This window comes from Lepus europaeus, chromosome 16 (genome assembly GCF_033115175.1).
Source record: "Lepus europaeus isolate LE1 chromosome 16, mLepTim1.pri, whole genome shotgun sequence".
Taxonomy (NCBI): Eukaryota; Metazoa; Chordata; class Mammalia; order Lagomorpha; family Leporidae; genus Lepus; species Lepus europaeus.
This window is the reverse complement of record NC_084842.1, coordinates 49,862,650-49,886,719: the sequence shown is the minus strand read 5'-3', so window position 1 is coordinate 49,886,719 and position 24,070 is coordinate 49,862,650. Positions and strand designations below refer to the sequence as shown.

The 24,070-nt window shown below is 43.6% G+C and overlaps 1 protein-coding gene across 5 annotated transcripts in view; it reads left to right on the top strand.

Moving 5' to 3' along the window:
- The window catches only part of SPATA18 (spermatogenesis associated 18), a 41,183-nt gene that overhangs the window by 13,228 nt on the left and 3,885 nt on the right, over positions 1-24,070 (top strand). Inside the window, exons 2-12 of one of the 5 annotated variants that reach the window (XR_009868189.1) lie at positions 4,461-4,566; positions 4,688-4,803; positions 6,204-6,313; positions 10,587-10,640; positions 11,035-11,130; positions 13,216-13,449; positions 14,708-14,996; positions 16,748-16,906; positions 17,667-17,842; positions 19,814-19,987; positions 21,627-21,710. Coding sequence is in view for 4 of the 5 variants with exons in the window: in XM_062213064.1 (XP_062069048.1) it covers positions 4,461-4,566; positions 4,688-4,803; positions 6,204-6,313; positions 10,587-10,640; positions 11,035-11,130; positions 13,216-13,449; positions 14,708-14,996; positions 16,748-16,906; positions 17,667-17,842; positions 19,814-19,937; positions 21,627-21,710 (1,548 nt within the window). In the remaining variant the exon portion in view is untranslated. The remainder of the gene's footprint in view (positions 1-4,460; positions 4,567-4,687; positions 4,804-6,203; positions 6,314-10,586; positions 10,641-11,034; positions 11,131-13,215; positions 13,450-14,707; positions 14,997-16,747; positions 16,907-17,666; positions 17,843-19,813; positions 19,988-21,626; positions 21,711-24,070) is intronic. The other 4 variants (XM_062213064.1, XM_062213065.1, XM_062213066.1 and 1 more) reach the window with 4 other exon arrangements.

Below are 24,070 nucleotides of genomic sequence, written 5' to 3'. Positions count from 1 at the left end.
TATTCTGCTATGACTGATCCTGCAATGGGCACTAGAGGCCACCTTTTGGGTCACTGACATCCAATTCCTTTATCTAGTCCTTATCTCCTTGATTTCTCTGCTCAATGGACACATCACACTTTATGCCTTCAGTTATTTCTGATACTGGTGACTCCCAGATCTATCTGCAGCTTAGATCTTACTTCAGAGCTCCTAACCTGGATAGCATTGGACAGCTCCATGTGGATGCTACTGAGGGTCTGCAAACGCAATGCAAACCAAGCACCTTCACTCTTGCTGGTCCTCCTCTTGTGGCCTCAGGTTGGGTGTTGGCACCGCATTCCCCTCTGTGGGTATCTCAGAAAATCGAGACCTTCCCTCTTCATCATGCCTCACGAATGGGCTCATTAAGCCCCGGAGATTCTACATATCCAATATCTCTCAATAGCACCTACTTTCCCCTTTCTGTTATTGCTGCTCTTATTCAAGCACCCCTTGTTTCTTACAAGATTGGGAAAGCCAGCTTCTAGGACGTGTTTGGACAGATCTCAAGAAGACTTTGTTGCAAAAATACCTGTTGTAGCAGGAGAAAAACTCATGGGCACAGTAGCTTCATGCAATCCAGAGAATTCTGTTTCTAACACATCCTCAGTATTTCTTCCATCTGGACTACAGAAGGAGACTATATCTGCTGTACAGGGGTTAGCAACTTAAAGTTACACTTAAAGGAACACATTTTCTTTATGTTAATATTGCTGGTGATTATATTCTTGAATATTTTACCCCTTTTTATTATTACCATTTTCCAATCTGCATGAAGCCACTGGATATGTTTGACGTTTACTTAAGTTCCACACCTGTAACATGGCATATAACTTGAGTTTCTCTCCTTCATTCATACCCATCTCTGAGCCAACACTGACACATTGTTTGAAGGATCAGTTCTGTGGCTTGTTTCCCCCATACAGGTGATTCTCACACAGCACAAGGGTAGTATTTTTAAAACTTGGCCACAGGAGCCAAGGCATTTCACTTCACAGTGTAGCACAAAGAGCCCTCATAGGTATAGATAAAAGTTACATCAGTATCTCTTGTCTTCACTCTCTGTGATTCAGTTTTCTGTTTTATTTTTATTAAGATTTGTTGTTCGAGACTCCATGAATTGATGTGACTTCCCCCAATGCTGTGGTTATTGCTCTTGATCATCCAAAAGAATCACCTCAAATGGTTTTACCATTTCCAGCACTCATGCCCTCAGTATGGTAGTGAAGCCAGAGATTCTAGGTCTGGGGCTCTCAAAGCAGCCCGGGGAAGGCCTTCCTGAGCTTTCCTGGCCTTCTATCCTTTCCTCCTCTGAGCCTCACCCCTGAAATCTGGGTCTACTTTTATAATAGTAAGTAGCACCTTGTTTTGCTTTTGTTTACCTATTTATCTTAGAGTAGAAATTCCTGGAAGGCAAGAAACTATCTCTCAGCATCTAGCGTGCAGTAGGCCTCTCCGTGAAGATTGGATAAGTGCAGGAATGAAGCAGAGAATCAGCCATGCCTCCTGCTTCTAGAAGCCGGCTCTCTTTGTTTTCCCTGTTCTTCATCTTTCTTCCTGGTTGTCATCCTACTTCTTATTGCTTTTGTTCGATTTTCATTCCCCAAGCTACTTCTCACACAGCAAGATTGCACTTTGCTTTACCCTCAGCCCTCTCCCACTCTCCACTCTCCCTAGTGATCTCCTTGCTGCGTGTGGCTTCCACTCCATGGAAGGCTGCCTAGCCACTCCTCCAACTCCCACGTCTCTTTGGAATTCCAGACTCATTCTGTAAGGCATCCTGGTAGAGAGCTAGACTCCAGCACTGGAATCTGCAGGTATGCGTTTAGAACCTGACTGTTTCTTGTAACTGCTTACCTTTATTTTTCCTCATTGTTGAATTCTGGATGATGATGGCTTCCAATCTGCTGGGTGGTTTTGAGGATTAAACAAAATAGTGTACATTAAGCTCATGGCATGCTGCCTGGCTGCATAGAGAAAGGTGCCCAATAACTTTTAGCACTGTTGGTAGACATCTCCATTTAAGGTCCTGTAGATTCTTTAATTGCCCAAACTGTGGTACACTGGTTGACTCAGCTGTGACTTGGGTTGGAAAGGACCTTTATCCAGCTGCCAACCTCCTTTCCAGACTGTCTCTGTAACCCAAACTTTATCTGGTCTTCTCCCGCCAGAGAAATTTTTGTAAATGCCAAACAAATCTGACCATGTCACACTCTCCTGCCTTACTGGCCTGGTTGGGTCTTTTGATGGCGAGATAACACCCCCAGCCTTAATGTGGTAGGCCACATCTTTCACATTTGCTCTCTGCACCCTGTACCCCTTTACCCTACTAGGATTGCTCCTTGCCCTTGGTACCTGCTGGCCCTCCTCTTACAGTGTCTTTCCCTCTTAACTGAGCTTATATTGCTTCTTCTTTAGCTCAGTATCCATATTGGACACTTAATAAGCCTCAGGATAGTTATCATGGCCTATGCACTTCTTGTTCTTCATCCCATATCTCCAGAAGGTGGTCTCATTGATAGCTGGCAGCATTTGTTTCTTTAAATCTAGCTTTATTATAAAAGCTACCTGTCCAGGGCTTATATGTAATAGGAACTCAATGATTTATGGATGAATGAATCTGGAGATTCTATGCTTTACAGATAGTATAGTTAGCTCATATCTTTGCTCTGTTTACCTTGTGTGGGTATTTCTTTAGTAGGATAAAGTGACCCTATTGTGACTTGATTATCTTGTGCAAGTCTTTGTTGGGGTAGTTGCAGCATGTAATGACATGTCTTGAGCACTGGAACAGTGTGACCTAGTCTGCTCTCTTGTTATATAGGTTGTACATGCAAAGTTATTTGACAAACATTCTTTTGGGTACTCACTATGTGCCAGGCTCTGAACAGGGCATAGGAGCAGATAGTAATAATACTACAATAGTTCTTCTTCTTCTTCTTCTTCTTCTTCTTCTTCTTCTTCTTCTTCTTCTTCTTCTTTTTTTTTTTTTTTGACAGGCAGAGTGGACAGTGACAAAGAGAGAGAGAGAGAGATACAGAGAGAAATGTCTTCCTTTGCCATTGGCTCACCCTCCAATGGCCACTGCGGCCGGGACACCATGCTGATCCGAAGCCAGGAGCCAAGTACTTCTCCTGGTCTTCCATGTGGGTGTAGGGCCCAAGCACTTGGGCCATCCTCCACTGCACTCCCAGGCCACAGCAGAGAGCTGGACTGGAAGAGGGGCAACCGGGACAGAATCCGACGCCCCAACCGGGACTAGAACCCAATGTGTGGGTGCCGCAGGCAGAGGATTAGCCTAGTGAGCCACGGCGCCGGCCCAATAGTACTTCTAATTACTATGAGCCTTCTGTATGCTTTGCCTGCATTTAAGTTTGCTCATGAGATCAACCACCTCCTAAATATGAGGGGACAGAGTCTCATATTTAAATGCATTTTCTACAGTAATGCGTTAGTAAGTGAACATCCAAATTTGGACCAAGATCTTCATTATTCATATGTCCTTGGCTCCTTTCAGTACTACATATTGCCTCATTGCTACTCATTGTTGAATACTCTTCTGTCTCTGAGTTGTTGGATGTGCATTATTTTATTTTATTCTCCTAACACTCTGCAAGGCAATATCATTCCCATAATGGGCTTAAGAGAGGTTAAGTGGCTTTTGCAAGATGACACATAACTGTGGGAAATGGAGGGGCTGAGATACTCACATGTGCTTGACTCCCAGGCTTATTCTCTGTCCATTTAGACCATGACATGCTCTGGCCAAAAGAAAAAGGACTTATAGTAGGTGATCGAAGTTCATTATAGTAACTGCAGGTGTAAGATGGCCAGAGCAAGGAACTACTGGTTCAGTGAAGAAGGAATGGCTATAGCTGTTCAGGCTTTGAGTTCCAAATGTTTGGATTGCATCAGCAGTGTGTTTTTACATCAACATAATAAATTCATTAATTATGTCAACTGTATGTCATTAAATCAACAATAAATTCATAAATTTCATTTATCAAACATTATCTGACTTTCCCAGACAATGGACTCTTGAGTAGACTTTGTGCTCACCCATGTGGGAGGAACTATTATTTCACTGCAAGGTCACTGTCTACTCTCGTGTCTGTCTCATAAGGCTGCACATGCCATATTTTTGTCTTTATTTTCCATTACATCCTCAACTTAGTAATCTTCCGTTAAGAAAGAGTGTTCCGGAGTTGGCGTTGTGGTGCAATGGACTAAGCCACTGCCTGGGACCCTCACTGCTGGGAGAGGGGCTCAGCTGTGTGTTCAGGAGCGAAGGGGGGTAGGTGTTGGATGAGCACACAGTAGTGTCTGCACTTGGAGCCGGCCCGACGCAGACATCCCCTGGGTCAAGTGAGGCCACTGTCTACCTTCAGCTGGTCCCAGAGCAAAGGGATGTACTGATAGTTTCTGCTTTGGCTTTACAGAACAACTCATGTGATCAGAATCTAAATTTCTGCCTTGAACTCATTGAACAAGTGGCCAAAGTACAGGGACAACTCTTTGGGATCCTCACAACAGCAGCCCAGGAAGGTGAGAGTGGCCCGGGACTTTCCATGCAGCTCTCCCTTCTTTTTCCCTTTGTGCTTTTTTTTGTGTTCTCTGAGTTGATGCAGCTGTTTCTCTGGCTGACTTGCTTTATCTGTTGCTTTAGGAGGACGCAATGATGGTGTGGAAACAATCAAGTCACGCCTTCTGCCTTGGCTGGAGGCTTCCTTTACTGCTGCTTCCCTGGGAAAGCCTGTTGACAGCAGGGTGCCCTCTCTACAGGTAGGGACACCTACAGGGTAACTCTTAACTTCCTGAAACAGTGAAATAAAACTCATTGAAACTTCCTCGATGAAAGAAAACTTAGTTCCTGTGGACTGACAAAGAGGGTCATGAGTTGTGATGGACATTGCTGGTTTCCATAGGAGAGAGAGAGTTTTCAAACAGTTGGAGACCAATCTAGAAAGAAAACCCAAACCTTGCTGAAAGGCATCAGCCTCATTATGAACAAAAACATCAGTAACTTTACTTTGAAATGTTTATACGCATAGGCATAAATTCCTTTCGAAAAGGGAGGAAGTTAGGGCAGCCTGTTCTAAGCATGTCTCAATTTCCCTGTTTGCTGGATGGAAAGAATGATTTTGCTGACCTGATAGGATCATTGTGAGAATTAAATGTGATAAGTCTGAGAAACAATTTACATAGGGCCAGGCACATGGTAAGTACTCCACAGAAATTAGTTGTCATGAAGTAATGCTTTCCTCCAAGGATTTTTGGAGGCTTCTCAGATTTTTCACCCCTGTGGGTGTTATTCTGGGATTTAAGAGATTTAAGATGATGTTTCCAAGTCTTTTTTTTAATCCTAAAAATTGACTTATAATTTATTCCAGGATATTTGTAAGTTTGCAGAAAATGAAATTAAAAGATACGTTTATTTTGATGCAAAAAATTTGAAATCCGTGCATAACTTTTTTCATAATATGCATTTTCATGAGCTTTGTGATGATTCCTCTTATGTATGGATTTCAGTGTGTTTCTAAAAATTTACTTGAAAACTAAGGAGAGAGAAAAAGAGAGCACTCTTGTTTGTTCATTCATTCCACAAATGCTCACAATGGTCAGGACTGTGCCAGGTTGAAGTTTGGAGTCTGGAACTCAACCCAGGCCTCCTTTATGAATGGCAGTAACCCAATTACTGAGCCATCACTCTTGCCTTCCGGGGTGCACATTAGCCAGAAACTGGACTTAGGAGTGGAGCTGGTATGAGACCCAGGCACACCGATGAGAGATGCGGATGTCTTAACTGGCATCTTAACTACTAGGCTACATGCATGCCCATGTAAACTTACCCTGTGTCCATTGCCCATGAACATTTTGAAGTACCCTCATAGAGAGTGAAACTCAGAGGTTGGTAGATTTTGACAACTGCATGTACTCATGTAATTAACACCTCCACCGAGATATAAAATATTCCTGTCACTTCGGCGCATTCTTCGTGCCCCCCCAGAGACACCGCTGTTCTGATTTGTGTCACCGTAGATGAATGTTGCCTGCCCTGGAACTTCTTGTAATTGGGACCATGCATTATGTGCTCCTTTGTGCCTGCCTTTCGCTCAGCATGATTTGGAAATCCACCCATGTCATTTCATGAACTCAGACTGTGTTTTAATTTGTGTTTCCAGGACACATTTGATAGGGAGAGACATAAGGAGTCTGATCCTCGGGATCGAGATGTACAACTGGACTATGAATTGAACACAACTCGTTTTCAACTCAACCAGGTTCAAGACGAGTAAGAGGAATGCAAGTTATCTTTTCCAAAAACAGTTGTTCTCAGTTTCAAATATGGGCATTTGGAAATTAGTAATATGATGTGTGTGTGTGTGTGTGTATTGTGAGTCAGCATCTTTGAGTTGGGCACAAGATTATCTATACAATGTTATGATCCCTGGTCCCTCAGCTCAGTTCGTAGAGCTCATTTTCCATAGTCGCATCATTGGTGCATATTTATAAACAAGTAAATACAGTTTAGATGCAAATCTATCTTTTGGGAGAAAGTTTCTTTTCTTTAAAGACAATTGAGGTTTCTTTTCTTAAGATTTATTTATTAATTTATTTGAAAGGCAGAATGACACACCAGAGAGAGTAGTTGGGGAGCAGAATTTCCAATAGAGAGAGAGAGAGAGAGAGAGAGAGAAGAGAATCTTCTAGCTGTGGGCAGAGCCAGGATAGCAAAATTAGGGAATCACTGCAAACAAAATTGCAGACTTTGGGTCTGTACTTGAGGAAGTCAGACAAAAATGTATGAAACTACATTTGACATATAAAAAATCCATCAGTAAGGTGTTTTCCCTGCGATAGCATTGCTCCATTGTTGACATGAACAGGACAGCAAAGTAAAGGCTTGCTCAGAGTAATGTGTGGCACTTTGCTTGTCCTGTGATGAAATTTCCTTCTTTCTCAACAAAAGGAAAATATCTTTATTGATTTAGTTTTGCCTAATTATAAAAGTAATACAAATGTCCTTCTCAACATGCACACAACAAATAACAATATAAAGATGAACATTACCCATCTCATCCCTATTAACATCTTGGTATATTTTACTTTAGACATTTTTCCTTGTTTGTGCTTGCACCTACACACACACACACACACACACCCATTCGTTTTTCTAATTGGCATCATAGTCAACTAGTAGTTGCATAGCTGCCACAATCAAAATTTACAACTGTAATATGCAATAAAAGCATATTTACATTTCAACTCATGTCAGTAGGTTTTGGAGTTGGGGGAGGAGCATCCTTAAATGTGTCACTTCAAGGTAACCTGGCCTCTTCTGGTTTATTGTAGTTGCTTTGTGTAAATACTCAGTGAATACCAAGTGTGAACTTCCAGTAAGAGCTGTCTTTGCTCTCTCATGGACTCTGTATTCCCCTCATCTGTCCTTAGATTGACAACTACTGGAGGGGTGCTTGTATACTCTCCTGGTGCTGGAGGGGAGGGGCTTTTGGTTTTACACTGCTCTCTGGTTCCTGCTTGTCTTTGTTCACACCTCCCCTCCCCCCACCAACCCCCCCTCCCCAGGCTGTAGTGTCTTGTGCTGTCGGGTCCTGAGTTGGGCCTCATCTGGCTAGGTTTCCTGGGGGTGAAAGCGGGCATCTGCTCAAGTGATGAGGACCCTCCCACTTGCCTCCAGTTGTGAGGCAGGGCTTTGAGACTTTGCTGGTTCCTGATGTCTGTCAGCACCAACTGGAGATGGAAATGACCACTGCCCCATCTTGTACAGAGGCTATAGTGTCATCTATAATAGGGCACCAAGGAACTTTATGAAAGCTTGCATGCTCTTTGAAAAATCACGTTTGTTGGGAAATAATTTCAAACAGGAAATTTGCAAGAACAGTGCTAGGGACACACACATGCCCTGTTGTATGTCTTTTGCCCTACTTGCTTTTCCAGTTATGTGTGTGCACACTCGCCCCACTCCCAGAACCATTCCAAAGTTGTGTGCATGATGGCGCTTGCTGTGTTTTCCTGGATTCCCCGGATTTGTTTTTAACCGACCTTTGGTTTTTTTTCTATTTTTTCATTTGTGGTTTCTATGGTAGCCAGCTCTTTGTTACTCTGCCGCCACATCTCTTAAGGCCAGTGTGCTACCTGCTATGGACGCAATGGCCCACCAAAGGAGGCACCCATGCCCACCCTTGTGGAGGCTGGTTTGGTTCTGACTCAATTCCACAGGTGCAGATTCCAGTGGTCCAGGGAGGACAGGGGCAGAACCACCCTAGAGGGATGAAATTCCAGACAAAGGAAGGCTGGGAGGTGGTGTGCCTCTGGTTTGAATCTCACTTTTCCTCATCTCATAGCCAGTCTGTGAGAACGTCCTATTGACTCTGCCCCTGACACATGTCTCACACTTGTCCCTTTCTTTTTATTCCATTACCCCTGCCCAAGTTCAAGGCTCTGAAATTTCTTGACCTAGTTGCCTTCCAGCTGGCTTCCATGCTTGCTCACCTACAATGCATTTTCCACATAGAAAATATGTTTATTTTTATTGTATCAAGTCACCCCTCAGTCTAAAAGCTATTTATATTCTTTTATAATTAGAGAAAAACTTCTGTGTTCCTTATCAGGGCTCTCAAGATGTCCTGCCTGGGCTGGCCCTGCCCCTGCTCTGTGTTTACCTCCCTGACTCCACCACCATCTACTTCGTGACCTTGAGGCCTTTGCCCGTGTTCTTCCACTGGCCTGAAAGAACTTTCCAGTCTGCCACTGGCTCTTCCTTTACATGGCTGGCTCTCTATTATTTTCAGGTCTCAGCTTACATGCGACATTCCCAGAGTCTACCTGTGCCCATCATACACTGAAAGATCTTTCTCTTCTCTTCGCGCCCTTTAGTTCTCTTTCACAGTAATCAAATTTTCTCATAATAGCACTTAGCACAACTCAGAACTTTCAGAAAAATGGACATGCTTTTACATATTTAGGATGAGTCTTCCCTATTAGACTGGGAACTCCAAAGAATTATTGTGTTTTGTATGAGAGTACTTCAACTGCCTCATAGAAAGTGGAGTTAAAAGATAGTTTTAATATGCTGCCAACATTTTTGAAATTCATCCATAGGATGGGTCTTCAAAATGTTCATAGAAAATGTTTATTATGAAAAAACAGGTATAGATTTCAAAATTTTTGCACCAAAATAAGATATTTTACACTTGATCTTAGCCAAAGGCCAAGAAGTGATATAAGCATATCTTTTAACTCCATTTCCCATGACCTTTTGGAAGCGTGCTTCTATTGTTATTCTGATGCTGTTGTATCAGCAGCACTGAGCATCATGCCTCCCCCATACTGTTGTTGAACAAATGACTTCATAGGAAAACATTTAAATAAAGTGCTGACCTGATGAAAACAATTCTTGGCACATGAATGTACTTCACCTTCTTCTCTGTGTCGTCCAGGCACATGAAGTGAGCATGTGTGTTCACTTGTTATGTGTTTGTGCTCATACATTTATGCTATGTGTTGGAAGAAAAAACAAACTTCTTCTTTATTTCTGTTTGCCTTTTCCTTCCTTTCTCACTCTGTTTTCTTTCCTTTTTCATTTTCTGTGGGTTTCTCTTGATAAAAATGTTAATATTTCCATATTTACTTTTTGAAAATTGTAACATATTCACCTTTTATTTAAATCCAGCTGATTTCCTTTCAACCTCCAATAGCCATATTGCGACATTGGGCTACTTGGGCTTTCCTTTAGCCTTTAGACATTTCACTCATTCATTCAAACATTTATTTTTCATTAAAAAAATCAACTATGTGACAGGCACTGTTTGAGGTGCTGGGGGCAGAGACGAATCAAAAAAAATCCCTGCCCTCAAGTAGTCTGCAGTGTGAATGTGATGAGAAACATGTGAATGAAGCTCAGGAGGGGGGCACACGTTGCTTGAGAGATGAGGCATGTGTTGGGCACTCAGTGGGTGGGCCTTTAATAGAGGAAGAGGAAAGCTGGGATGGAATCTGGAGTATCTGATTGGTTGAGAATCTGTGACTTGACAGAGGGATCCTGTTGGCCCATGACTTCTCAATCTGCCTCAGTCTGTAGGTGAGGATCCCTGTGTTTAACCTTCTACTGTTCTTTTACCTAAAGAGAAGGAGAAAGGGTGGTGGGTTGGCTCCCAGCCTGAGGAGTCCTGTGATGAAGGAAACAAGATGTCCCGGAGAGGCAAGCTCAGAGGTTAGGAACCCCACAGTGACCCATGATGTCTCACTGTACCAGGGCAGCTTCACTGAGAGCCATTGGTCTTCATCCATGTTATCCTTCCCTCGCCCACTAGTGTTGAAGTTTAGATAGACCCAAAGAAAGAGTATGATTGATTATGATTTGTGCACAGTGAAGAGAGTCCTTGAAACTAAGAATGACCAAGCTACGTTGAAAACTCAGGGAAATTTTGCTCTGAAAGTCAGGGAAGTCAGAGGTAAGCGGCATGAAGTGCCTGGTGGTTAGGTGTGATTGTGGAGGACTTTCTTTACAGGTGGGTGAATAATTCTTTTTTGTTTATGTTTAGGAAATCTGAGAAAAGAAGTCAAAAGCAGCTCTACAGTGCAGTGAATGAGAATAGGTATTGGTATACTGTAGAAAATGGAGTTTATAGAGAAAGGCAACCTGGGGGTCTGTTTTAATTACAGCAGATGAATTAGGAGGGTGAGAAAGAAGAATGGAACATATTTCTTTGTTCTCTACATTCTAATATTAATAATTATTTCATAGTCTTTAGGGGTAGAAGCTGTGTAACTTGTATTTAACATTGAGCAAAAGATGATAACATGTTTTTGCACACAAGTCCACCATACTATTTGCAATATTATTTAAGTAAATGCAGGAGTCTTATTATTTCATCTTATTTATGCTGAATTTATAACACATGCCAAAAGTCCTCAAGAGAACCTAGGCCTTGATTTAGAAAGCCTGCCAATTTTGACAAATCTGTCTTTAGTTACTGAATTCTCTTACAGTCGTGCCGAAACTGGAAAGACTCTTGAAGAAGCCAAGAACAGATCGGTCATATCCCTTTTGGCTGCAGAGGAGGAAATAAATCAGCTAAAAAAGCAGTAAGAAAAAAACGACAGGATTTTTGCAGCCTGCTGAGTGATTGTTGGACTTAGCCTTTTTGCCGCTTCATTACGGTGTGCGTCTGCTCGCAGTCAAAGTGAAAAGGAGACTGTTTTCCATTATCGTTTCATCTATTTTTCTTACTATAGGCATATGGTCTATGTACTATAGGAAGTACAATGTAGTATAAAGGAATCTAAAAGCTCTCTTAATTCTGGGGCCAGTTGTTGTTACCATTCAATATTCCTCCTAATTAAAATGTATTCTCAAAATGAGAGGACTTCAAAAAGGTCATGGAAAATGGAATTAAGACATAAGTATATTTGGCACAAAAACATTTTTGAAACTCATGCATGTTTTTTTTTTTCTTAATACAAATTTTCTCTGAGCTTTTTAAAGTTCCCTCAGAGAATCAAGCGTACAAGAACAAAATATATAAGTGTATGATTTGGGGCTTTAGTTTTTTACTTAACATAGTTTTCTTCTTCTCAGTAAGAAAAGCAGACTGTGGAACTCAGTTTTGAATAGGTCTGTCACATTCAATAACTTGGATATTTCTCAAACACTGGATATTTACTTGGATACTAATTTTCAACACTGGGGATAATTTTGTGGAAAATCTTAAATTTCAGTTTATTCCCTAAAGCTAAAATGCTAGAAGGAAAAAATAAACACTGATCCTTTAATATTACATCCTCTTTGATACTAATTTTTATCCCCCTACCCCCAAAACACCAAGTGATAGGTGTATTTTATGCATATACACACACTCTTTCAATTGTCTTCACATGCCCCAATTGTTCCAACTTTTTTAGGAACACCCATACACTTCAGTTTGGAACACTATGCTGCTTTCTACTTCCGTTTGCCTTCTGTTTGAATCTCTTATGTTCTGTGTGGTAAATCTTCTCCAACTCATTGATCATATTATTCCTCGATTTCTTGTGGTACTGATTCTGATCTGCACTGTCCCTGGTGCAGTTTTTCATTGTGCTATGAATTTTTAGCCTTCTCTATGTCCTTCTTTTTTTTTTTTTTTTTTGACAGGCAGAGTGGACAGTGAGAGAGAGAGACAGAGAGGAAGGTCTTCCTTTGCCGTTGGTTCACCCTCCAATGGCCACTGCAGCCGGCGCATCTCGCTGATCCGAAGGCAGGAGCCAGGTGCTTCTCCTGGTCTCCCATGGGGTGCAGGGCCCAAACACTTGGGCCATCCTCCACTGCACTCCCGGGCCATAGCAGAGAGCTGGCCTGGAAGAGGGGCAACCGGGACAGAATCCGGTGCCCCGACTGGGACTAGAACCCGGGGTGCCGGCGCCGCAAGACGGAGGATTAGCCTGTTAAGCCATGGCGCCAGCCTCTATGTCCTTCTTAATCTTACCTCCCACCTTTCTGGCTTACTTACACCACTGTCATTTTCCACACAGCGTGTTCTCTTCTTGGGCTTTTGCTTCTGTTTTACGGTGGCCAGGCCTCTGTAACTTCATGAGGCAGCCAGTTTTCTCTGCAAAGCTTTTGTTTGTTTGTTTTCATGCTGCGTTGTTTTCATAGGTCCACACTTCCAGCTAGCCTTCTGGAAGTGATTCAGTTTCCATCATCACTTTCCTCATATTCCACTTGATCAGAGGATTGACGCACTAGTGAGGCCAGGAGACGCTCTCTTAGGCCAGCTCTGGACTAGGTCCTGCAGGTCACATGTTTTCAGGATTTGTGCAGTGAAGATCAGTTCCATGTGGAACAACGGTATGACTCGAGGTCCATTCTCTTTTGCTAGAGGATCTGCATAAGTATCCTTCCCTTGGGAACCTTTCCCCATGCAAGCTGCGATGTGGAGTGGCACCCTGGTCCTGGCAGTTTTCCACCATGCTAATGTGTTCATGTTTCCATCCGAGTTTTCCAGTACAGCAATGGCATACCAAGTAGAGCAGCCTTCTAATCGTTAAGCCTTCCAGTTGTTGCTTATTACCCGTCCTTCCCTCTTACCTCCCTTCCTTTCCTTTCTCCTCCCCCTCCTCCACCTCCTTCTCCTCTCCCTACCCCAACTTGCTCCTCCCCACTCCTCCCATCTCTGTCTTTCTGCTGTTCAGGCTTAAATCTCTTCAAGCCCAGGAGGAGGCCCGCCACAGGAGCTCAGAGCCTAGGCGCTCAGATCAGCGAGGCTCTGACCCGCGGAAATCGGACCAGGGGTGTGAGGTCAAGCGGAGCCCAGACCAGCGGGACCAGCGGGGCTCGGACGTGATTTCTGACTACGAGAAACAGCTCCGAAACCTGAAGGACGAGATAGCCGTGCTGTCCGCTGAAAAAGCGAGTCTCCAAGGAAGGTCTGACCAACTCCAACACGCATTTCATTTACGCTCTTCCCTTTGAGTTCATGGTGCAAGCCTGGCCTGGGAGGGAAAACAGGGAAAGAGCATCCCGAACCCCAGCAGCAGGGCGAGCTGGGATTGTAAAGGGCTTGTTTTCTTTAACTGGACCCTTCCGGAGAGAGAGCGAGCCCCTCCAGGACTGCCAGTACTTGGGCACTGATTAATTTTGGACTGAGAGATGTGCAGAAGGAAAGTTCTTTGGTTTGAAAAGGACTTGTGTGAGTGTTGCATGAGAGGTGGCACTGGCCATGTTGAAAGAACGCTCCATACCATGAGGCGCCTTTCCTTGGAGGCCTAGGAGCCCCCTCTCCAACTCCGGTTTACTGCAGGATAGTTCTTTTTTATAGCTCATTTTGGCTTTTCTGCCAAGGGGCCAGCATGTGCACTGTGGGAATTGGCAAACACTATGAATGAAAGTGTCCCCAACCCAGCCCGCTCCATAGGGCTTCTTTATTAGCACACCCCTGCACTGTTTTGACCCCCCCTAGTTTCTTCTCTAAAATCTCCCTTTTGGCTGGGGGTGCGAGGGAGGGAAGGGGGAGGTCAGCATTTCCTTTGGACTAGCTAGTCTGATCATTTACTTGGTACTTGCTATAGTGCAAACAGACTGCATGTTTGGTAGCAATATGGTTTTCGGCGATAGAGTACTTTATACTTTACCAAATTCTGCGTGTATTAGCTGCCCCCATCTCCCATCATTCCCCCCCCCCCCCATAGGGCAGTAGTTACAAATGTGAAAACCAAGGCACTAGGGGCAGACGTGGTCTGGAACTGGATGAGAACATGGACCTTCTTTTCTTTGTTCAATCAGTGTCTGTTCCACTTTATGCCACAGAGCCCTCGGGATGTGCCCGTGTGCTATGTTAACACCCAAGGGCAGGGTAAGAAATACCAAAACTGGACTCCGATCTGCTCAACTCCGGCTCTCGCTAGCTGAGTTACTCCAGGAGGGTCCCGTTCACTTTTCTGAGCTTCCAATTCCTCATCTGTACAATGACTCACACTCAAACCTGGCCTCAGGGTGTTTAAGGAAATGAGTGAAAGTGCTTTGCAAATCCTAACTCACGGTGCAGACAGGGAATGTTTTTCTTGTTTGTGGTCGAACGTGAGGGTCCAGGGTTCCCGTGTGTCATTTGCCATTTCTGTGGGAGGAGAACCAGAGTCCAGAGCCAACACAGAAGGGTTTCGCTGGCGCATTCTTGTTCACCAACAGGTCAGCCAGGAGCCGGTCTCCTAGCCCAGGCCCTCACTGCCGCAGCCACAGCCACAGCCGCAGCCGCAGCCGAAGCCGCAGCCGGTCCGCAAGCCCCTCCGCTGCAGTGGCCAAGATCAGGAGCCCATCCCCCAACCGCTCCAAACTGTCCAGCGTGGCGCGCAAGGCTGCCCTCCTGTCGCGGTTCAGCGACGCCTATTCCCAGGCCCGCCTGGACGCGCAGTGCTTGCTGCGGCGCTGCATCGACAAAGCCGAGACGGTGCAGCGAATCATCTACATCGCCACAGTGGTACGTGCACGCTGGTGGCCGGGAGACCAGATCATACTGGGGTCGCCGAGGGGAGGGGTGGCACAGCTTCTCCAACTCTCCCTTGCCTCCCTTCCTTCCCTGCATTGCACATATTTGCAGACGACTCATTCTTCACCATCAACAAGATGAGAGTCCTACACGTGTTACTTAACATTGACCAGACACGTGTTGAAGAAATACCTGTAGACAGCCGACCATCTCAAATGGCTGTACACTATGTTGAATTGCACTGTACATTTTGTCCAATATGGGCATAGGCACACACACCGAACAGATACAAGTATCTTTTGCTAGGTCATTTGGTTTCTTCAGTTCTTTTTATTATTATTATTGCTTTTCTAATAAATTTCTTCTTTTTTTTAAAGCTAGAAACCTTTTATTTAGGGTATACAAACTTCATGCATTTCATATATACAAATTTAGGGACATAATGATTCTTCCCACCCTACCCTCCCTCCCATCTTGTCCTCCTCCCTCTCTTATCCTCATTCTTATTTTTTAGCCAATTGGAGCTCATTCTCTCTCTCAAATAAATTTAGAAACAATTGTTTTGGAAGTGCATAAATATAATCTTAATTTCCAAAGCAAATACATTTATCTTTAAGTCCCATATTGAGATACTAGGAATCAAGATAAGACATTGATAGGAATATCAAAACTACTAAACTATATTAATTTATTTCGGGTTGACCAGCAAACTAATACATATGGACCACCCCTGAACTTGGCCTGAATCTCTAGAACTACTTCCTGGAAGCTAAGAACTGAGGATGGCTTTGCATTTTCAGAAGGTTGTTTAAAAAAAAAAAAAAAAAAGGAAAGAAATCTATGACAGAGACTCAGAGACTGCACATAGTCTGTAAAATCTAAAATATTTATTACCTGGCTCTTTAGAGAAAGAAGCTTGCCACTCCTGGTTGATGGCTTCCTGAGCTCATTAGAGCACTGTGAGAAGAGAGGCTGTCTCTTTCGGGCAGAATTGATTTTCCCAATGCCTACAACCTAAAGGGATTTAATGAATCTTTGTGAATTATTATATGCAAGGAAACATACCTGACTTGTTACATATTCATGTGTAATATAAATATTAGACTAATGATTTTCTCTTCTTTCTTATGGCATAAGAAATCCTCTAGGCAAAGAGTTTATTTCCTTGAGTCTCTGCACCATCCTGGTACTTGCACTCAGAATTACCAGAACAGTGGTGAATTATCTTGAAATTAATGAATGTGGACGGTTATATACACTAGTCTCCCCTTACCTGCAAAGGGTATATTGCAAGAAATCACTGGAGCACTGAACCCTATCCATATTATGTTTTTTCATGTATACACACATATATACCAATGATGAAGTTTAATTTATGGGACACAAGAGATTAACAGCAGTAACTAATAATAAATAATAGAACACTATATTGTAATAAGAGTTATAGGAATGTGATCTCTCTTTCACTCTTTTCAAGTATCATCCTCTCTCATTGCACTAGTAATATTTTTGGACCTTTGACCACAGATAACTGCGTGTAAGAGGGAACATACTGGATGTATTTAAGTACTTTTCAAAATTAAGAGATGTATTTTCTCCCAGATTGAAAATACTTTTGGCCAACTTCAGTTGGTTATCAGAAGACCAATATGATGCTGCATTTTTGAGTCTTTCTAATTCTTTGCTTTGCACTTCTTTACCTGCCTCCTGCCACCAAATAAACTTGCTGTTTTCATGTGCAGGAGGCATTCCATGTAGCGAAAATGGCCTTCAGACATTTCAAGATCCGTGTGAGGAAGTCACTGACACCGTCCTACGTGGGGTCCAATGACTTTGAGAATGCTGTCTCGGACTACATCGTTTGTCATCTGGATCTCTATGACTCCCAAAGCAGTGTTAATGTAGGTGTTGGACCTCTTGTGAGGGCTTCTTTACATGGAGTGCAAGAGCTCAGGAACCCAGCCAGTGTTTAGTACTACCTATGTGATGGGAAGAAGGCAGCAGCCGCCGATTTACTGGTAGTGCTAGTCACTGTTGGCTGTTTCTTGGTTAATGGGGAGCAGTGTTCTGAGCCTCCAAGTTCTGTTCCATATTTGAGCCCTTCAGGAAATTGGGAGACAGAATGCTGCATTCTTAAGAGCAAGGACTTTAAGAAAGAGCAGTGGGAATTCACATCCGGACTCTGCCACTTGCCTGCTATGTGGCCTTACACATTTGCTTAACCTATCTGTGCCTTGGTCTGCAAACCTTTAAATGGGAACAGCAGTGGCCATTACCCCATAGAGTTGTTGAGAGGATTAAACGGAAGGAAGCATGTCATTTGCTTAGCACGGTACTTGGCGCATTACTGGTAAATGTTTATGGGCTATGAACAGGTCAGAGTTCTGTGTTGTATGTCATACACTTACCAGAACAGAAAAATAAGGAAGTAATAAAAGCTACCGGAGGTTTTGTTCCTGGTCTCCAGTGTGTCTTCTGTACTCTGGGCTGCTTTTGCTCCTGGCCCATTAATGAGGGGCAGCATCTTTCTCCTTCTAGCGCTCTGAACTTTGGTTCGCTCATGTGCCCTCCTCCTACCTCCCGTCAGTCATAACACCCATAGGGTGCTGGAGTTTCTTGTCACAGGTTGGTAACAAAGTGATGCCATCTTTTGTTTTTCAGGATGTGATCCGAGCCATGAATGTCAACCCCAAGATATCATTCCCTCCTGAGGTTGACTTTTGCCTGCTCAGCGACTTCATCCAGGAGATATGTTGCATCGCTTTTGCCATGCAGTCGTTAGAGCCACCTCTAGATATTGCATTTGGGGCAGATGGAGAGATTTTTAATGATTGCAAGTAAGAGACACAGGAGCAAACGCTCAGGGATTCCTAGTTAATACATGGCCTTGTCTCTGTTCTCTGGGAATCACCTATGGAAAGGAACTCAGGGTGGGGGTGGGGGAATCAATAGATACTCCCAGATAGCTAGGCTCTGCCTTGTGCTTCCCTGTACTTCAAGGCAGAGCCCTCTCCCATTTGCCATTGGTCTTTGGGAAGAACTAATGAGTACTTGGTGGCTGCTCAAAGCCTTTTTTTTTTCCTTTTCATAAAAATATGCTATGCAAATAAATATGCATATTACATTGTATTTTTTTTTTTTTAATTTTTGACAGGCAGAGTGGACAGTAGAGGGAGACAGAGAGAAAGGTCTTCCTTTTTGCCATTGGTTCACCCTCCAGTGGCCGCCGCGGTAGGCGCGCTGTGGCTGGCGCACTGCGCTGTTCTGATGGCAGGAGCCAGGTGCTTCTCCTGGTCTCCCATGGGGTGCAGGGCCCAAGAACTTGGGCCATCCTCCACTGCACTCCCTGGCCACAGCAGAGAGCTGGCCTGGAAGAGGGGCAACCGGGACAGGATCGGTGCCCCAACCGGGACTAGAACTCGGTGTGCCGGAGGATTAGCCTAGTGAGCCATGGCGCCGGCTCATTGTATTGTTTTTAATTACATTATTTAGGCCAGGTTCCTCAAGGTATGGTATGTGGATCATCTGCATCAGAATCAGTCAAGGTGCTGGTTAAACATGTACATTTCTGGACCACATTCCGTGGTAGTCTATTCAGCAGGTCTAGGGTGGAGCTCAAGAACTGGAAATGTAACAGGCACCCAGGTGTTCCTTATGCACACCACACTAATGTTTCAGAAGGAATGCTCTTAACTCTTCTGTCCAGGACCATTTGGTTTCTACCAGGCATTACTTGGTACATCTTTTACATACAAGATGGAATACATTGAGTTTAAAGCACTTTGTTGCCATTTCTTGAGATTTTAGCATACAGCTAGACCTTATCCAGGAAGAGCCCAAGCTATTGGTAGGAGCACTGACTCTGGCCTCAAGCTGCCTAGGTTCAAATCCCAGCTCCACCACCTAGTAGTGAGGGCATGTTGCTTCATTTTTCTGTTCCCTAGTATCTCCCTCCCTCCCTCCCTCCCTCCCTCCCTCCCTTCCTTCCTTCCTTCCTCTCTCTCTCCTCTTTCTTCCTATCTTGCTGCCTTATAATACTGTTGACTCTTTTTGAATACCACTAAAACCCATTACAGTTTCACTTTGCTGTGACTAAGCCATGTGTATCCTCTTTTTGTGCAATTAAATACTTCTGTGACTCAACTACAGGACCTCACATGTGTCCACATTGCAATTTATTGTATTAGCTCCAGCTTATTATTCCAGCCTGCTGATGTGTTTTTTTTTGACACTGTCATCTGTTGTAACTTTTTTACTCTTCATCCACACCTTTGAGCATATTTTCTACATTTCTCACAAGTCATTGATAGACATGTTGGCATCACTGCATTAAAGAGGGAGCCCCCAACATCATCAGTCAGGTTCCCATTGACCCATTAAGTTTTCTTCTTTAGATATGATCCTTGAGCCAGTCTCCAATCACCTGCTCAAGTTTATCATCCACCTATGTTTATTTTATTTTGTCCAAAGGGATAGCATGCAAGATTTTTTTTTTTTAGCATGCAAGATTTGATTGAAATCTTATGGGCTTCAGATAATCTATATCTCTAGAAGTTTCCTGAATTGCAATTCTTGTGATCTTGTGAAGAAACAGAATAAAATTAGAGTGACATGTCTTGGTCCTAGAGTCCGTACTGGGTCTTAATTACCACTGGTTCCTATTCTGAGTGCCCACAGTCATCACTTTAGTAACAGAACCCATATTTATCTAGATGCAGTATAATGCAATTGTACCACCAGCACCCCCGCTCCCCAGTTACGCCTTGTAGCTGCTTACCTCTTTCTTGTCACTTTTCTCTTTGCAACAGGTACCGCCGCAGCTATGACTCGGATTTCACAGCTCCCTTGGTCTTGTATCACGTGTGGCCTGCTCTCATGGAGAATGACTGTGTCATCATGAAGGGAGAAGCTGTCACCAGGAGAGGGGCTTTTGTACGGTGGCCTTGCATAATGACAGTTCATCCCAAGTGTTTGATTCACAAGTTCGAGAACATTTATAAACCCAGAGATTCTATAAAAGAAATTCATAAAGAGTGGTTTGATAATATTTCATACAAAGGAGAAGAAGGAGATGGTCTTAGGAAGAACAGATTCTTGTTTTCTTTGATTCTTCCATGAGTCTTCATGATTTCCTGATGAAGATGAAGTAATATCTTCATCTGTTGCTTTACTTATAAGATGGAACTGGTCATATGTGCCTCCACTGTCATAGGAGGATGACATTTTATGAGCTGAGTTCTTTGAACTTGATGGGAGGCTTTCAATAACTCTAAGCACTTAGAAGTGATTAATTAACTATCAGGAAACCATTTGCCAAATTTTTGCTGACAATTATCCATTTTGGGAAGCAGGATGTGCCATCTTTCTCTCCTTGGTATGATATGTAGGGAGGGGATGGATGGAGGGAAGAGGGTAGAGGAGATGGAGTCAGAGGAGCCACTCAGTTTTGGAAGTTGCTTCCTACATACATTGGTCATGGGATGTTTTGAACATGTTAAATAGTTAAGCAGTGTTCATGATGGAGCCTTGGGGGTGTGGGTGTATGCGTGTTGTGCTGCATCTGGACAGTTAGAGGCTGGAGCTAGTGGCATGAGAGCTTGGTTATTCTGCAGAGATTCTAGTGCGTCATTTTTATACCTGCATTTCCTACCTAGAAAGAGCTGAATAAATTCTGAGCTGAATCCCCTTAGTCAGGAGCAAAGCCACTCTGGCTGGTTTCTGTCCCTGTTCCCTTTGAACCTGAGAATGGAGGAGCTGGGCATGGCAGCTTTACCTACTTACAGGGAAGGGCAGTGGTTTGTTTTCAAAAATGTCTGCTAAGGGATTTTGTAGCTTAAAAATCCCCCAGTGAATCCTGCCACAATGAAGTATTTTGTGCTAGGGAGCCCATAGAAACTGGATTTTGTGGCTCTGACAATCACATGTGTTCTACAGTGAATGATCTTTCAAAACTAGCGTTTTGCCCTTACTGCTCAGAAACTCTCATCTGCAGTGCAGTTTGCAAGGGAGGAAGAGGAAACAACCACTACCAAGCATAAACCACGAGACAAAATGGTAATCCCTTAAAAGGAAGAACTTGGGAAAGAAAAGAGTTGAAGGAAGGGGCATTTCTAAGAAGGATTTTACTGGTAAAATCTCAAATTAGTTACTAGAGTTTTCAAGGGTACATGGGCAGCAGTAATGTTTCGTTTATTTCATTCGATGATATTTATATTTTCAGTCATTACTTATGGTCATAAGCCTGTGTTTAGGAGCTAGGAATTTTGCAATGAATAAACAGACACAAATCCTACCTACGTGAAGCATGTATTCTCTAATACTTGAAAACCCAAATGCAATTTCTTAACTGCGTACTCATATTGCAATTCTACTTGCCCCAGGAATCTGAATATCCCCTCGTACATTGTAATGAGGTGTTAAGTTGTTGCCCAACACTGGGCAGCTCTAGAAACTGAAAGGAGTGTAGCTCATGCTGATTGTCAGGAACAGGCAAGGATAATCCTATCAGTAGAACCAGCCACTCTGTGCGATCTGCTTGTTGCTTTAAGTTATCTGAGTCTTCATAGGCTCTTGACCATTTTTATTTCCCTCTCTCTCTCTCTTTTTTTTTTTTTTTTGTAGTGGAATTCAGTTCGATCTGTAAGTCGATGTCGAAGCAGGAGTTTGAGTCCAGTCTGCCCACGTAGCCGTATTGGTCTAAGCACGGTACATATCTGTCTCATCATTTTTACACAAAACATCCTATGGTAGACACTTTGTTTACTTCAACAATTGCCTATAAAAGAGATGATTATAAATCTACAGGAAGAAAGAGGACCTGTTGCAGTAACACTAACTTCAAATTGATGGTCAAACTGCTGTGGGCTAAGGAGTTTAATCAGTTTAGAAAGAAGGAAACAGTTTTTTTTTTTCTAATTATTTCAAAGAATAATAGCATTTCCGTTTTTCTTATTTTTACTTTTATCTTTGAATGAAAGGGACTACTAGAGCTCAGATAGTCTTCTGGACAGAGAATGGTGCCTTAGTCAACCTATCTGGGGACAGATCCCTGGATTCTCTAGGAATTATTGTGAAAACTTGGAGAAATTGCTCAAATGGTCAGGATTTCAGTACTTTATAAAGTGCATTGTGGGAATTAATTTGTTCCAACTTCAAGTTAGGAAAAAATAAGCTTAGTTTCTTTTTTAAATTTGTTTGACAGGTAGAGTTATAGACAGTGAGAGAGAGAGATTTGTTTGACAGGTAGAGTTATAGACAGTGAGAGAGAGAGACAGAGAGAAAGGTCTTCCCTCTGTTGGTTCACTTCCCAAATGGCTATGGCCGGTGCTGCACCAATCCAAAGCCAGGAGCCAGGTGCCTCCCCTTGGTCTCCCATGCCGGTGCAGGGGCCCAAGCACTTGGGTCATCCTCCACTGCCCTCCCAGGCCACAGCAGAGAGCTGGCCTGGAAGAGGAGCAACTGGGCCCAGAACGGCACCCATATGGGATGCCGGCGCCACAGGCGGAGGATTAACCAAGTGAGCCACGGTGCCGGCCCTGCTTAGTTTCTTTGTGTATTTGTTCTTGGAAGGAAAACTAATACTTCCATCAAAGAAAGAAAAATAAGGCCGGCGCCGCGGCTCACTAGGCTAATCCTCCGCCTTGCGGCGCCGACACACCAGGTTCTAGTCCCGGTCGGGGCACCGATCCTGTCCCGGTTGCCCCTCTTCCAGGCCAGCTCTCTGCTGTGGCCAGGGAGTGCAGTGGAGGATGGCCCAAGTGCTTGGGCCCTGCACCCCATGGGAGACAAGGATAAGCACCTGGCTCCTGCCATCGGATCAGCGCGGTGCGCCGGCTGCAGCGCGCTACCGCGGCGGGCCATTGGAGGGTGAACCAACGGCAAAAAGGAAGACCTTTCTCTCTGTCTCTCTCTCACTGTCCACTCTGCCTGTCAAAAATAAAAAAAAAAAATAATAAAAATAAAAAAATTAAAAAAAAGAAAGAAAAATAAAACATCTATGAAAACTATGGAGATAACAAGCCTCAAAATATTGTGATTTGCTATTGTTTATTTATTCCAAAAACAATATTTAGTCAATGGCTTTTGACTGGACCAAGACATGTGGACATTGTATAGGTTAACAATCCACTGTTCCTTCATATAAAAATTCTTTAAATATTTGTTCAACTTGGTTGAAGACAGAGAGAGTAGAGGAGAACCATGCCTGGCAAAACCTCCACTTCTATGAAATTGTCTCCAGAAATACAGCTGTAGTCCTAAAGTTGCAAGACCTCTTTGGCAAAGCAAAACCCCAAACAAAAAGCCAGCAGGCAGTAAGACCAGCCTTTCTGCTTGAGTTTAGTGAGCATCTATCATTACGCTTCTTCACAGGCATGCCTTCTGTATCTCCTGGGGGCTAGATTTGGGAGGGACAAGAAAGTGACTCAAAGATGTTCTCTTTCCTGAAAATGAGTCTCGATATAGGAAGATACAAATGAACTGAATGCAATCCAGTCTGGAAATAAAAACTAAGTCCACAATGTGATACACTATAGACAGGACAAGGGCTAGAACTATCAGAGGAGACAGAGATTGCTTCTGGATTTGGTAGTCAGGAAGGGATTCATGGGGGAGTTGGTCTTTGACTTAATCTTTTAGAATGGGTGGAATTTCAGTTGGCCAGGCAACTGGGGAGGACGTTCAGGCCTAGGAAACACTGGCGAAGTGGGAAAGGCAAGCCTGCCACAGTCTTTTTGCTCTTAGAGACTTCACTATAGCTTAATAGTCCAGATTTTCAAATAGGACAGTGCATGTGGTGGACTGATCAATACAAAGGAGATGTTGGGAGCGCTATCCCAGGAGAGTCAAGTTCTCCCCGTTCTGAGGGGAAACTGTGTATCGGAAGAAAGAGTGGTGGTGGGCTCCGGTGTGCTCCAGCCAGGGCAGTTGTGAGGGAGGACTCTGATGGGAAGGCTTGTCCGTGGCAGTGTCCTCCTGGCAAGCCCCATACATGTTTGGACCACCTTCTGTCTCCCTCTTTGTGCCAAGGGAGAATAACCATGTTTACATTTTAGATGGTAAAATCA